This window comes from Symphalangus syndactylus, chromosome 13 (genome assembly GCF_028878055.3).
Source record: "Symphalangus syndactylus isolate Jambi chromosome 13, NHGRI_mSymSyn1-v2.1_pri, whole genome shotgun sequence".
Classification (NCBI taxonomy): Eukaryota; Metazoa; Chordata; class Mammalia; order Primates; family Hylobatidae; genus Symphalangus; species Symphalangus syndactylus.
In genome coordinates this window covers 32,063,900-32,079,014 of record NC_072435.2, presented here as the reverse complement: position 1 = coordinate 32,079,014, position 15,115 = coordinate 32,063,900, and the positions used below count along the sequence as shown (strand labels likewise).

At 43.7% G+C, this 15,115-nt stretch overlaps 1 protein-coding gene across 3 annotated transcripts in view; it reads left to right on the top strand.

Annotated features, from left to right (window-relative positions):
* Window positions 1-15,115, top strand: part of RFX2 (regulatory factor X2) — a 119,172-nt gene that overhangs the window by 50,755 nt on the left and 53,302 nt on the right. For all 3 annotated transcript variants that reach the window (XM_055238249.2, XM_055238246.2, XM_055238248.2), the window contains exon 2: window positions 13,395-13,492. In XM_055238249.2, the coding sequence (XP_055094224.1) occupies window positions 13,403-13,492 (90 nt within the window). In that variant the 5' untranslated portion in view covers window positions 13,395-13,402. The remainder of the gene's footprint in view (window positions 1-13,394; window positions 13,493-15,115) is intronic.

The following is a 15,115-nucleotide window of genomic DNA, read 5'->3' as shown; positions in this document are numbered from 1 at the left end:
GACAAGTTCAGAGGAGGCCCGCAAACTGCCCCGTGAGGACCTCAAGAAGAACAGTGGGCAGACATGAGAATGGCAGAGAGAAGACAACGGAGGCTCCCTCCTGAGAGTCTGGACTTAAAAATAAAAAAGAATCCATATCTCGAGACAAGATAAAGGATAAAGAGCAGGGTTTCAGTGACAGTGGATGTTCTCCTCAAATGGGTGTGATGTGAGCTTGTCTATAAGCTGAAAGAATGGAGCCTGTGCAGAAGCCAGATTACAGGCTTGATCGGTGGGTCCTTGGAGGGAGATGGAAGGCTCTAGAACCTTCAGGAAGGGGGCCAGCAGCCTTTTCCTGTAAAGGACCAGAGAGTACATATTTTAGGCTTCTGCTGGGGTCTGTCTCAGCTCCTCACCTCTGCTGTTGGAGCACAAAAGCCGTCATAGATAATGGGAAAATGGGAGTTGAAGATGCAAGGAACTGGATGTAGACAGTCTGGATGTGAGATAGTGGGGGGAGGTCAGCACAGGGAAGGAGTTGCAGGGTAGAAGGAAGTGGAAGAGACAGCATGGCAGGGGCATGGCTGAGAGCCAGGAGGTGCAGAGGCGGTGTCAGAAAAGGGGGACAAAAGAGTTGCAATTTCAGAATGGGATCTTGCAAGGAGAAAAGTACAGAGAAAAAATGTACTTCGAGGCTTTCTCCCATAGGCATGTGTGTAGATGTGTGAACATAGGTTCCCCACCACTTTTTACTACAAGAATCGTTGTTTTTTGTCTAGTGGGAGGAGTCAACATTCAGTTTAATAGAAAAATGTCTGGAGTAAGAAAATGACATGTCTTCTAAGTGGTTTTGGCCATTTTTCTCATATGTGTGTCTGCGTGTGTATTTTTGTGTATACATGTATGTACATGTGTTTGTGTGTGTGTATATGTGTATGTCCATGTATTTTTGTATATATGCATACATGGGGAGTGTATACATGCGTCTGTGTGTGTGTGACACTCTCATGTTCACTCCTGGGGGACAGAGCACCGGCTGATGCTCAGCCTCTAGCTTGGTATCCAGTTACCTTTCACTCCAATGTGTTGGACTTCAGGGCACCCCATAACCTAAGGAGAATTTCCATTTCCTAGAAACCAAGTGTTGTGGTGTTGAAGTTGTTGCTGAAAGCAGTGGAATCAGGTTGCCTGCCAAAAGAGTATTTGCTGAGTGAAAGTGTCGGTGAAGCCTTGGTGGGTTTTAATCAAAATTCACCCTGAATTTGGCATATTATTGATGGCAGTTAAAATCAGACCACATCACAGATGAGGTAACCATACTTCAGTTTGGACAATTTTTATATTAATAGTCAAATCAAGGCCAGGCGTGATGGCTCACACCTGTAATCCCAGCACTTTGGGAGGCCGAAGTAGGAGATTGTTTCAGTCTAGGAGTTCGAAATCATTCTGGGCAACATAGCGAGACCCCTGTCTCTACAAAAAATTAAAAATTAGCCGGGCATGCTGGTGCTCACCTATAGTTCCAGCTACTTGGTTGGCTAAGGCAGGAGGGTCACTTGAGCCAGGGAGGTTGAGGCTATAGTGAACTATGGTCGCATCACTGCACTCTAGCTTGGGTGACAGAGCAAGACTCTGTCTGAAAAAAAAAAGTCAGGTTTCTAAAAGGGAAGGAATGGGTGTTTCCACTGTTAAGACGGAGGTCCCTCGCTTAGGGGAGGCCTTGTCAGCGCAGCCTGCTCTAAGCCTCTGAAGATTAGAACCTGCAACTTAGGGGCCTACTGGGTGTCCGCACTCCCGCATCCCCCTTCCAGTCTGCAAACAGCCCTTTCTCAGGCCAGTTGTCAAGGGCTTGGTTCTGATCCTTTTCTAGAGAAAGGAGGGAAAGTTTGGCTCCTGAGAAGAAAACAGGAACAGAAGCCCAATTCTTACGAAAAGAAAAAGGAATTTGAATTCTGAAGATACTTGATTTCAGAGAAGCTTGGAGCCAGCTCCAGTCCTTGACAGCCCATTGCTACAAGAGGAGAAAAAAAAAAAAACCCAAAAGTGAGGAATGACGGGCACCCCCGTGGCTTAGGCACAGAGGGAACGATGGTTGCCCTCGGTGTGCATTGAAGTCTGCTGCTCTGGAATGTGTGGGTAGCCTTCAGAGGGTCCTGTTCATTTATTTCACACTCCTTGCCTAGCAGAATTGTCATGATTTTGCATCCTGCCTACTCTCCTTTTTCATCTTCCTGTTCTCAACCTGTCTACAGGCCCGTTTTACTCGGGGGCTGTTTGTCCAGACCCCTTCTCAGACATCACACATCCATTTTGAACAGAGGTCCTTCTGCCCCCCAGGGGACACTGGGCAATGTCTGGGGACATTTGTGGTTGTCACAACTGGGGGTGCTCTTGGCATGGAGTGAGTGGAGGCCAGGGATGCTGCTCAGCACCCTGCAGTGCTCAGGACGGCCCCAGCCCAGAGATGGATCCGCCCCAATGTCCACAGCACCAAGTGGGGACACACCCTGTCATCTTTGGTGATAATCAGGGCAGAGTAATAACTCTTGGCACTGACAACTAACTGGGTCCACAGGGAGTGATCCTGGTGCAAGAAAGGACGTGGTTGCCGGGCGCGGTGGCTCACGTTTGTAATCCCAGCACTTTGGGAGGCCGAGGCGGGTGGATCATGAGGTCAGGAGATCGAGACCACGGTGAAACCCCGTCTCTACTAAAAAATACAAAAAATTAGCCGGGCGTGGTGGCGGGCGCCTGTAGTCCCAGCTACTCGGGAGGCTGAGGCAGGAGAATGGCGTGAACCCGGGAGGCAGAGCTTGCAGTGAGCCAAGATTGCACCACTGCACTCCAGCCTGGGCGACAGAGCGAGACTCCGTCTCAAAAAAAAAAAAAAGAAAGGACGTGGTTCCACCATCAAAGAGAGTTCAAGAATCCACTTTTCGGCAAGGAGATGGCTTGGAGGTGTCCTCCCTGTGCGTGGGGCCAGGCCACACAAGCCTGAACAGTGGGGACAGAATCTTAAAACACGCATCACTTGGTCCGTAGACCTGGCCCTCAGAGGGGAGCCGGGAGAAGGAAATGGACAAGATTTTTCTGGGCAGCGTCATGACACTGGGAGTGTTAAGACAAGCACCAGGACAGAATCTGGGCTTTGAAGCAACCGGTACTCCTGAGAGCGCTCTGGGCTTGTTCCTTCTTGTTCGGAGGGAGGAAATTAATCGCTTTCTTAGGGCAGATGAACTCTGGTACCATCTGGACGCCAGCGAGTACCAGGAGAGGAGGAGCTGATGGCCGGAGGAGGCTGTGTGCCTCCCAAACACCAAGGCTCATTAGCCAATCAGAATGAAGGTAACTAAAACCACTCAGCTAACTCTGCCCCAATTATCCCCAAAGATGACAAAACATTGTCTAAATACTGATCCGAACTATGTGAGGCAGGTGACAGCTCCATTTGGCATATGGAGGAACAGGAATAGAAGAGAGATTGCTTAAGGTCGCAGTGAGTCAGCGGCTCAGCCAGGAACGGGCCCAGAAATTGCTCTCAGCGTTTTCTGCATTTCCTTTCCTGACATTGCTGGTTACTAGGTGATGGGAGTATTTTTCTGTAAACAGAAGCCTCTTCCCTTTGTGCCCAGGCAGATTCATTCATCACGGCCGTAGTCCAGGGCTGCTTCTAGCTGCGTCTCTCCTGTGCCCCCTCACATGAAGTCAGGAAGCCACGGGAGATGTTCCCACTGGCGCGTTTGACTCAGCAGTGGCTCCAAAAGGTCAAGTGCGCATCTGGTTCACTTGAATGTTCGTTCAAGGTCAAATGCGCGTTTTGTGGATTCCAAAGGCTGGTGCTGGCCAAGGAGGGGAAATTGCGCCGCTGGTTCTGTGCTTTTCCCCTTTATTTCATGCCCGCCCTGATCTTGGACCAGATGGTAAATGAAACGTGCTCGGCTTATAAACAGCACTCCGGGCATATTTCTGAGGCACGAGGGAGGGAGCTTTGGGCCAGCCAAGCCCGTTGGCCAGGCAGGGCCAGGCTGGGTGACAGGTCGTGTCTGCGGCCCCTCCCCTTTATATTGGCTGTTCCTCCTGTAACCCAGTCTAAGAGGACACAGGGGAAGGCAGTCAAAGAAAGACTGCCCAGGTCCTCGCCACAGGAAGAAAAACAGAAGAGAGGACAAAGGAACGTGAGAAAGCAAGGACGGCGGGGCAGTCACTGAATGGGTCCAAGTTCCCACGGCAGATTCAGGTTCAGAGAAGAAGCATGGCTTCCACTCACTCACATCTACTGTCTTGCGCTGGATTGAGGGGTTCCCAAACTGGGTGCTGCAAAGGTCCTCCACAGTGTGCGTCCCTGTGCCCTGTGGACTTTACGTTGAATACACCCACGCCCTTGGGGCCCTGCCCTCTCCCCACCCTCTGCTGTGCCCTCCTCTGCCAGGCGGAGGAGTTACTCAGGATCTAGCATCACCCCTTCTGGGAGGACCATGTGAGCTACCGCGCTCACCTGGAAGCACCGCCAGGACAATGAGCCACTCCTTCTGCTGGGCTGACAACTCATCGCTGGTGTCTTGTGTGTGTGTTTGTTTAACTCCTTATCATGGAAATTTCAAACATCCACAAAGTAAATACACAATGCAATGAAACTTATGAAGCTACCACCCTCTACAGGGTGTCAGGGTCCTGCCATTCTTATAGCACCTGGATACCCGTACCCACTCTCCATCCTCCTCTCCACCCTTGTATTTTTACAGGCTTTGTTGTCATTGTTAAAATTCACATACAGTAAGTGCACAAACCTTAGCTGGCTAATTTTGACAAATCACGACTCCATGTAACCCCACACTGTATTATCACACAGAATGTGTCCATCTCACTGGAGTGTCCCCTCCTGTCCCTTTCCAGTCACTCTCGCCAACCACCACCCGCCCCCCACCCCCACCATTATGATTTTTTTTTTTTTTAACTTTAGTTTTAATCCACTCTACTCATCTACTCTTTTGGACTCAACTTATTTCACTCAGCGTAATGATTTTGAGATTCATCCATGCATTGTGAATTTCAGTAATTAATTCCTTTCTATTCATGAAGAGTAATCCAGTAGTATTCCTCTATTAGCTTTTTAGCTATGCCCTTCTTTTCCATTTTTAGTGGTTGTTTTAGGGTTTTCAATATGAATCTTTAGATCATCATAATCTGCAATTTCTCATCCACTCTCCTGATGAGGAACATTTGGGTTATTTTTACTTTTTGGTAACTGAATCAAACTGCTATGAATAAGGTCGAGGCAGGCAGATCATTTGAGCCCAGGAGTTTGAGACCAGCCTGGGCAACATGGTGAAACCCTGTCTCTACCCAAAATACAAAAATTAGCCAGGTATGGTGCTGCGCGCCTGTAGTCCCAGCTACTTAGGAGGCTGAGGTGGGAGAATCGCTTGAGCCCGGGAGGTTGAGGATGCAGTGAGCTGTGATTGTGACACCGTACTTTATCCTGAGTGAGACCCTGTCTCAAAAACAAAAACAAAAACCAACAAACAAAAAGCTGCTATGAACATGCTTATACAAGTTATTATTATTTTTTTGAAGAGATATGTTTTCATGTCTCTTGGATAAAAACTACAAGAGGAATTCTGGGTTAAAGAGTAGGTTTAACTTTCTAGAAAACTGCCAAGCCTCTTTCCAGTGTGGTCATATCATTCATATCTACACATGGGGATGTGTGAGAGTTTTAGTTGCTCCACGTACTTACAACATTGGATGTTATCAGACTTGTCAGCTTTAGCCATTCTAGTGAGTATTTAGTGATATCTTGATATAGTTTGAATTTGCATTTCCCTAGTGACTAATGAGGTTGAACACTATTCATGTACTTTTGGGCATCTGTATATCTTGCTTTGTGAAGTGCCATTTTTTTTAAGTTTTGTGTCTTCTTATATTGAATTGTAGGAGTTTAGATAGATAGATAGATACAGATATATTAGGATCAAAGCCCTTTATGAGATACATGTTTTGCAAATATTTCTCCCAGGCTGTGGCTTACCTATTCATATTCTTAGTAAAATCTTTTAATGAGCAGAGGTTTTAAATTTTGGTGAAATCTAATTTCTCAAGTTTTTCTTTTGTGCTTATTTGTGCATTCTAAGAAACCTTTGTCTAACCTCCTATGTTCTCTCTGAGAAGTCTTATAGTTTTAGCTTTTATGTGTAAGCTTATGTTCTAACTTGAAATCATTTTTATGTATGGTGTGAGGTAGGGGTCAAGGTTCATTTATTTTCCCCAATATGGATATTCTGTTGATCCATCACCATTTGTTTAAAAGACTTTTCTTTCTCTGTTGAATTGCCTTGACACCTTTGTCAAAATCCTGTTGAGGAAGAAAAGAGCTGAGGCTCCCATTAGAAAAGAAAAAATCAATTGAATCTAAGTGTGGTTATATTATTTATATATTGCTGAATTTGATTTATTAATATTTTAAATTATTTTTGCATATATGTGCATAAGAGATATTAGTCTAAACACTTTTCTTGTAATATATTTGTCAAGTTTTGGTGTCAGGGTTTACTGACCTCATAAAATGAGTTGTGAAGTATTTTTTTATTTTCTGATGGCATTTGTGTAATAATTCCTTTCTCAGTATTTGATAGCATTCACCAGTAAAACTATATGTGCCTGAAGTTTTCTTTGTAGGGAAGTTTCCAATAACATATTCAATTTTTTTGTTATATGTATTACATTCACATTTTTTATTTCATCTGTGTCAGTTTTGTTATGTTGTGTTTTTTAAAAAGTGTCCATTTTATATGTTATTGAATTTATGGGCTAAAGTTGTTTGTAATAGTTCCCTATTATCATTTTGATTTCTGTAGAATCTCTAGTGATATATTTCATTTCATTCCTGATATTGGCAATTTGGGTTTTCTTTTCTTTCTTATCAGTCTTTCCAGGAGGAAGTTGTTAATTAACTTTTTTTTTTTTTTTGAGATGGAGTCTTGCTCTGTCACCCAGGCTGGAGTGCAGTAGTGCAATCTCAGCTCGCTGCAACCTCTGCCTCCTTGGTTCAAGCAGTTCTCCCACCTCAGCCACCTGAGTAGCTGGAATTACAGGTGCCTGCCACCACACATGGCTCATTTTTATGTTTTTAGTAGAGACAGGGTTTCGCCATGTTGGCCAGGCTGGTCTCGAACTCCTGACCTCAGGTGATCCACCCGCCTCGGCCTCCCAAAGTGCTGGGATTACAGGCATGAGCCACCGTGCCTGGCCAAGACTTGCTTTTTTAAAGAGCAGTTTTAGGTTCACAGCAAAATTGACAGGAAAATACAGAGATTTCCCATATACCCCATACCTCCACACATGCACATCCTCCCTCATTATCACCATCACCCACCAGAGTTGTACATTTGTTACAGTTGATGAAATCTGCATTAACACAGCATTTTCACCCAAAGTCCATAGTTTACTTGAGAGTTCACTGTTGGTGTTGTACATTCTATGGTTTGGACAAATGTATAATGACATGTGTCCACCATTATAGTGCCATACAGAATAGTTCCAGTGTCCTAAAAATCCTCTGTGCTCTGCCTACTTATCCCTCTCTCTGATCCCTGGCAACCACTGATCTTTTCATTGTCTTCATAGTTTTGCCTTTTCCATAATGTTGTTTAATTAGAATCATACAGTATGTAGCCTTTTCAGACTGGCTTCTTTCACTTCATAGTATGTGTTTACATTTCTTCCATGTCTTTTCATGACTTGATAGCTCCTTTCTTTTTTTGAAAAAATTTCAGTTTTGAAGAAATATTGCTTTTGTTCATTTTCTCCATTGTTTATGGAGTTTCTAATTTCATTAATTTTGTTCTTTATTGTTTTTCCTTCTTTCTATTAAGTTTAGTTTGTTTGTCTTTCTATAGCTTTTTAAGGTTGAAAACGTTCTTAAATCCTTCTAATATAAGCATATAAAGCTAAACATCTCTTTCTAAGCACTGCTTTAGATGTAGCCACTTTTTTTTCTTAATAATTTTACTTCTTTTTTTCACCTACAATATTTGCACCAGTGCCCACAAATTTTGACACAAAGTGTTTACATTATAATTCAGTTCAAAATATTTTCTATTTTTCTTTGGGGTTTATTATTTCACCCATGGATTATTTTGAAGGTGTATTTTAAGTTTTCTAAATATTTGGCATTTTTCTAACCTTCTTACTGATCTCTAATTGACTCCATTGTGGTCAAAGTGCATACATGCTCTGTATAATTATGGTATTTTGGAATGTATTGAGGCTTATTTTATGGCCCAGAACATGACCCATCATAGTGAATATTCCATGTGCATTTGAAAAGAATGTGCAGGTTTTGATTGTAGTGTTCTCTAAATGTCAATTATATCAATGTGGTTGATAATATAATTCAGATATTCTGTATCCTTAGTAATATTTTTGCTTAGTTCTTCTAACTTTGATTCAGTAATCAAAATTACTGAATGAAGGATGTTTAAAATCTCCAATTATGATTGTTTATTTCCTCCTTTAGTTTTGTTAATTTTAACTTTATGTATTTTGAAGCTGTATTACTAGGTACATACACATCTGTAATCAGTATGTCTTCCTGATAAACTGATCATCTTATCATGATGAAGTTTTATCTGCAGTAATAGTCCTTGTCTTGTCAATGTCTCTAGTATTGCTAGTAATATTTCTCATCTCAGAGTCTATTTTGTCTGATTATTACAGCCGCTCCAGCTTTCTTAACATCAGAGTTTGCAGGCCGGGTATGGTGGCTCATGCCTGTAATCCCAGCACTTTGGGAGGCTGAGGTGGGTGGATCACGAGGTCAGGAGATGGAGACCATCCTGGCTAACACGGTGAAACCCCGTCTCTACTAAAAATACAAAAATTAGCCAGGCATGGTGGCGGACGCCTGTAGTCCCAGCTACTCGGGAGGCTGAAGCAGGAGAATGGCGTGTACCTGGGAGATGGAGCTTGCAGTGAGCCGAGATTGTGCCACTGCACTCCAGCCTGGGCAACAGAGCGAGACTCCGTCTCAAAAAAATAAATAAATAAAAATAAAAAATAAAAGATCAGAGTTTGCACAGTGGATCTCTTTTTATTCTATTACTTTCAACCTATGTGTGTCTTTATTTTTAAGGAGGGTTTCTTTTAGGGAGCATATAATGGGATCTTGATTGTTATCCGGGCTGATCGTTTCTGCCTGTTCATTCAAGAATTTAGTCTATTTACATTTAATATAATATTAATATGTCTAGATTTAGCAAAGCAATTCTGCCATTTGCTTTCTATTTGTGCCATCTGTTTGTTTGTTTGTTTGTTTCTCCATCCTTTATTTCTTGCCTTTATTTGGATAATCAAATATGTTAAGTAGGATTTCATTTTATTTCTCTATTAGCTTTTTAGCTATACCTTTTTGTATTTTTTTTTTGTTAGTGGTTGCTTCAGAGGTTACAATGTGCATTGTTAATTCATCACAATTTACAGAGTTAACATGCTACTACTTTAGGTAAAATACAAGAACCTTGAATGTATAACTTAATTTGTCCCCATCCTCTGTGTTATAACTGTCATGGAGAACATCTACATATGATACAAACCCCACAATGGAGTGTTATAAAGTTTTTGTTAAATAGTTTTATGTATTTAAAATAAATTAAGAGAAGACAAGGAAAAATATAAAATATATAAAAATACGGTTTTTTATAATTACCTGTGTATTGATCATTTTAAGTGATATTTACTCCTAATAGATCCAAATTTACCATCTGGTATTAATTCCTTTCATTCTGAAAAACTTCTATTAGTATTTCTCATGGTAGGCAGAAAACTTTATCAGGTTTTGTTTATGCAAAAAATGTCTTTATTCCACCTTCAGTTTTTAAGAATAGTTTTGCTGGAGATAGAATTCTGGGCTGATAGGGTTTCCCCCCCCCCTCAGCATATTAAAAATGTCATTCCATTGTCTTCTGGTTGCCATTGTTATTGATGAGAAGCCAGTCATCATCTGTGCCCTTGTTCTCTGAATCTAATATGTAGTTTTTCTCTGACTGCTTCTTTTAACAGTTTAACTATGACATACCTATCTTGGCTTTCTTTGTATTCTTTTTAGGGTTTGTTGAGATTTTTGGACCTCTAAGTTGATATCCATCACCCAATATAGAGGTGTTTGGCCATTTTTCAATATTTTTTTCTTTTACATTCTCTTTTTCTCTTCTGGGACTCTTGTTACATATATATTAGACAGTTTGTTCTATTCATGTTTCTTCATATATTTTCTCTTCATTCTTCAGATTGGGTAAATGCTTTTTATCTATCTTTAAGTTCACTAACTCTTTCCATTATCTCTAACCAGCTGTTGAGTGCATCTAGTTAAGTTTTTATTTCAGTTATTGCTCCAGAATTTCTATTTGGTTCTCCTTTTATACTTTCTGTTTCTTGATTGAGATTCCCACATGTTTATTCATTATGTATATAATTTCCTTTAAGTTCTTGAAGTTATTTTTAGTAGCTGCTTTAGTCCTTGAATGCTATCTGTATCATCTGGGTTATCTTGGGTTTGGTTATAATTAACTGCTTTTCTTTTTTCTTTTTATTTGTTACTCTTTCTTTTGAGTGTAGGTTACACTTTCCTGTTTCTTTTCATACCTCATGATTTTTACTGGGTCCTGGACATCATTAATGATGTACTGTAGAATCTGTAGATTCAGCTGAGTTGCCCTGAAGGTAAGTGGCTTGGCTAGATTCAAATTCTCCCTCCTGCAACAGGCAGCAGCTGAAATCTTCACTTAATTTTTTTATCTTTGCACTGCTGGTTTTTCCCCAAGACCCCTGGTATCTCCCCCACACCTTTGTGGTGTAGTTGCTTAGCCAAAGATTCAGGTGTATTTTGTAGGAAGATTTGAGGGCTCACCCCTTCTGTGGCTTTCTCTCTTCCAGAATCTCCACACCCCAGCATTCAGAACTCTGTCCTCTGACCCTTCAGGATAACGACCCAAGCATTTGTGGATTGGGGCATGCCCGCAGGCAAAAAGCCACAAACTCATTGGTCTGACCTATAAGACAGCACATGGTAAATAGTGTGTTAAATTAGGGGAACAGGCTTGGCGCCGTGGCTCATGCCTGTAATCCCAGCACTTTGGGAGGCTGAGGCAGGCAGATCACCTGAGATCAGGAGTTTGAGACCAGCCTGACCAACATGGTGAAGCCCCGTTTCTATAAAAATACAAAAATTAGCCAGGCATGATGGTGGGTGCCTGTAATCTCGTCTATTCAGGGGGCTGAGGTGGGAGAATCACTTGAACCCAGGAGACAGGGCCAAGATCATGCCATTGCACTCCAGCCTGGGTGACAGAGCAAGACTTCATCTCAAAAAACAATAACAATAATTAATAAAAATAAATTAGGGGAACACATTCATGTGTACATGCCTGTGATGTGGAACAACTTGCTTTCTGGAAGGTGCATTCTGGCCATGGTGGACAGACCACGGTCCCGCCATTTATCCCCAACACTCTCACGGCCTCCTCTTACTTAAATAAGGTCTGGAGTTTGGAACAAAATTATTTCCACCTGCGGAACAATGAACTGGTCTTAGTCAAGTCAGCATTCTGACTTTATCACTGGTGGACTCCTTTCACAAAGAGTTCTAGTCAAATTATATCCTAGTATCACTGATGCTACCCACTTGACTTCAGATGGGAACAGCATGGTGGATGGTGTGCAAATTTAAACATTTAAAGGAAACTGAATACAAGCAGCTTGCAACAGAAAAATTCCAAAGGTCAGTTCTGTCAAAGACAGAGAGAGTGAGTTGAGGACTCAGGAAATACACAATGGGAAATTTACAATCTTTTGAAAGAGTAGAAGGTAGGAGGTGCAGGCTGTTTAAGGTTGCTGTTTAAGGTTTAGTTAACGCCCCAGCCAATTACCATGTGGCTCTGGGGCCATCTAGTGGTGAGAAGTGAGTCAGGCTCACACAGAACAGAAAAATCCCCAGTCACTGGCCATGGGGCTCTGGGTCGCACCTAAAGCATTTCGGAGGGGACGGAGGCCGGGGGGCGGTGGTGGCTGAGGAATAGTCCCCAACAATACAGATGGGATTAATCCAGCACACTCGAATTCAAACACACATATCCCTTTCTGCTTTCCTTAGGTAAATTAGTTTAATCTATTGTAAATTTGGCTTTTCATTTTTAAAAGTCTTAAAATTTTTTTTCACTCATTCTAAGAGATAAAAACTCTGGGGGTGATAGAGAAACGTAAAAGTTCTAGCAAATGTCTATTGTGTTCTATGTCGTGGGCACCGCGATGTATGTCTGAGGTTCAGTCCTCACCGCCCCCAGCAGGCAGGAGCCATGGAGACCCCACACTGGAGGGTGACATGCTCAGAGCTGGTGCCAGGACGGGGGACTGGTGTGCCTGATCACAAAGCCACCTCCCTACCTAAGTGTGTGTACTTAACTATGTCTCAAATGCTCAACATAGCCGATTGCTTATTTAAAAGTGAAGACTGTTCGACTTTTAGCATTTTCATGGAACAAATTTGTATCATCTGCCACGATATTAAATAAGTTGTTTTACATAGAATTTTAAAACTACCTATTTGAAAGATGTATGCCTCTGACAGCAAAGAAATATATGTTTATACTTTCTTGTGGGCAAAGATGGCTTTGAACAGAAGGCAGTTTTTACTTACTGCCAAAATTAGTGAGGGCTTTTATCCAGCCCAGGATAAAATGTACCGTTTCTTTGCTCCCTCTGCAGATCACCTTTTCTCTCCCTAGCCAGTAGTTCTCACACTGCCCCCCAGGGGTCACTTGGCAATATCTGAACACATTTGTGATTGCCACAGCTTGGGGAGGGGGTGCTCCTGGCATGGAATGGTGGAGGCCAGGGATGCTGCTCAGCACCCTGCCGTGCCCAGGAAGGGCCTCCAACAGCAAAGAAGTATCCAGCTCAAATGTCAATGGCGCCACAGTGGGGAAACCCAGCCTTAAGAGTTTCTCCCATTGTCATTTGGGGTGCAGTATCTCCCCAAATGGCAGTCACCCACCCAGAGCTTTTTATTTGCTGCATAAATGAGGAAACAATTGAGTCCTTCAAAATAGTTCAACCTGCTCAGACTTGGGCACAGAGCCATTGTCCTGGCCTTCCATTGAGGAATTCCTGCCATTGTGTGGTGACAGAGCTCTTTTTGGGTTTTATATTTGGAAAACTTTCTCTGGCCCCTCTCTCCTTCTGTGGGACAGTTGTGCAGCCTGTTCCCGCAGTTCCCCACTTAGGCGGTACCACCAGGGTCTCTGCCTTTCGACTTTCAAGAATGTAGCTGGTTACTCCTTCCCTCCCTTGAACTTGTTAGTTGCCTCTTTGGTTTTCAGTGCTTGCAGCCCTTGCCCACCCAATCTCTCTCCGCCTTTCTTTAGACCTGAGCATGCAGAATTCGGAGGGTGGAGCGGATTCGCCAGCGTCCGTGGCTTTGCGTCCCTCGGCGGCAGCCCCGCCTGTGCCAGCCTCCCCGCAGGTAACGCGCGCCTCTCAGCAACAACAGGGTGGCCACAGTGTGGACGCGATCCCTATGGGTTTGAAGGCTACTCGGATCTGTAAAGAGAGGAATCTGTATTTTTCCAAATGGACTTCTCAGCCCCAGTGCTGCTGCTGTTGAAATAGGCACAATTTCCTTAACTGTATTTGGCTTTTTCAGTATTTGTTTAAAAGATCCCATCAAGGAAACGATGACACGAATGGAAAAGAAACCACTCGCCCAAATCTGACTTGGTCTCTTCTTAGCTTTCAGTGGAGGTTTTCTTGTACTTGGAAATGACCCTTTTCCACAGAAATGCTTTATTAAGAAGGCAGGCTGGGTGCAGTGGCTCACACTTGTAATCCCAGCACTTTGGGAGGCCGAGGCGGGTGGATCACCTGAGGTCAGGAGTTTGAGACCAGTCTGAGTAACATGGTGAAACCCAATGTCTACTAAATACAAAAAATAATAATAATAATAAATTAGCCAAGCATGGTGGCGCATGCCTGTAATCCCAGCTACTCGGGAAGCTGAGGCAGGAGGATCGCTTGAACCCAGGAGGCAGAGGTTATAGTGAGCCGAGATGGTGCCATCGCACTTCAGCCTGGGCGACAAGAGCAAACATCCGTCCCAAAAACAAACAAACAAAAAAAAAACAAAAAAACATACAATTCAGCAAAAACAAAAAGGCAGACAGTGAAGCGGTTTATTTGATGTAGTGTGTATGGTCAGACATCTTTAGCTTTTATTTCTTGCACATATGGCAGTGGGGAGGGCGTCTTGGAAGCCCGTCTGAGGTTGGGATCAGATGCTGTCACGCTGCCAGCAGTTGTGGCCTGTTCCCTTGCCCACTTTAAACTGTCCAAGAGGAGTCAGCCCTCAGATCTTCCTGCCAAGCCCCTTTCTCAGGCTCTCCCAGGCCTAGGTGGACTCTGCCTTCCTCTGCAGCAGCCACCGTGGACAGGTCTCAGTGCCACTCATGGCCACCACGTCCGTCCCAGGTTTCATCACTGTGGTCCCTCTCTGAGGCCCTGCCAGGACCCTGTGAATTCTCCAAGCACACAGCGCCCAGCTCACCTGGAATCGGAATGCCCTTGTGCTGGTGTCCTTATTAGCACCATCTTCATCGTTAGCTCCACTCCTGCAACACAGGGGATGGCGTGTCCTTACCCATCACCCCTCATGATGTATATATGGCAGTCACTGCTACCTGTGACTTTCAGGGTTCATGCTGGGAAATCACAGCACTGCAGCCAATGACTCTGAAAGCCCCAGCTCTCAATAAACACACAAAACACTCCTGTTCCTCCCTCGACTCGAGTTCACTCTGACCCTTCCCATTTTCATAGCTTTGTGTGGCCAATCCGTACTCCCAGAAAAATAGCAAAGCCACACTGTGCAGACTTGACTTAGGAGGCTGGAGAGCAGTGGGGTCAGAGAGCGAGGGACCCAGACACAGGGCACCTGGACTCGAGTATTCTGTAGCCAGAGGCAGTACTTGAGCCCTCTGGCTTCATTAACCTCATTAGAAAATGGAGACAAGTCCGGGCTATACCGCAGAAGCGAGAGGCGCCACAGAGTGCTCTCCCAGGCAGTGGTGCGGACGGCTGTCCAGAGGGCCCC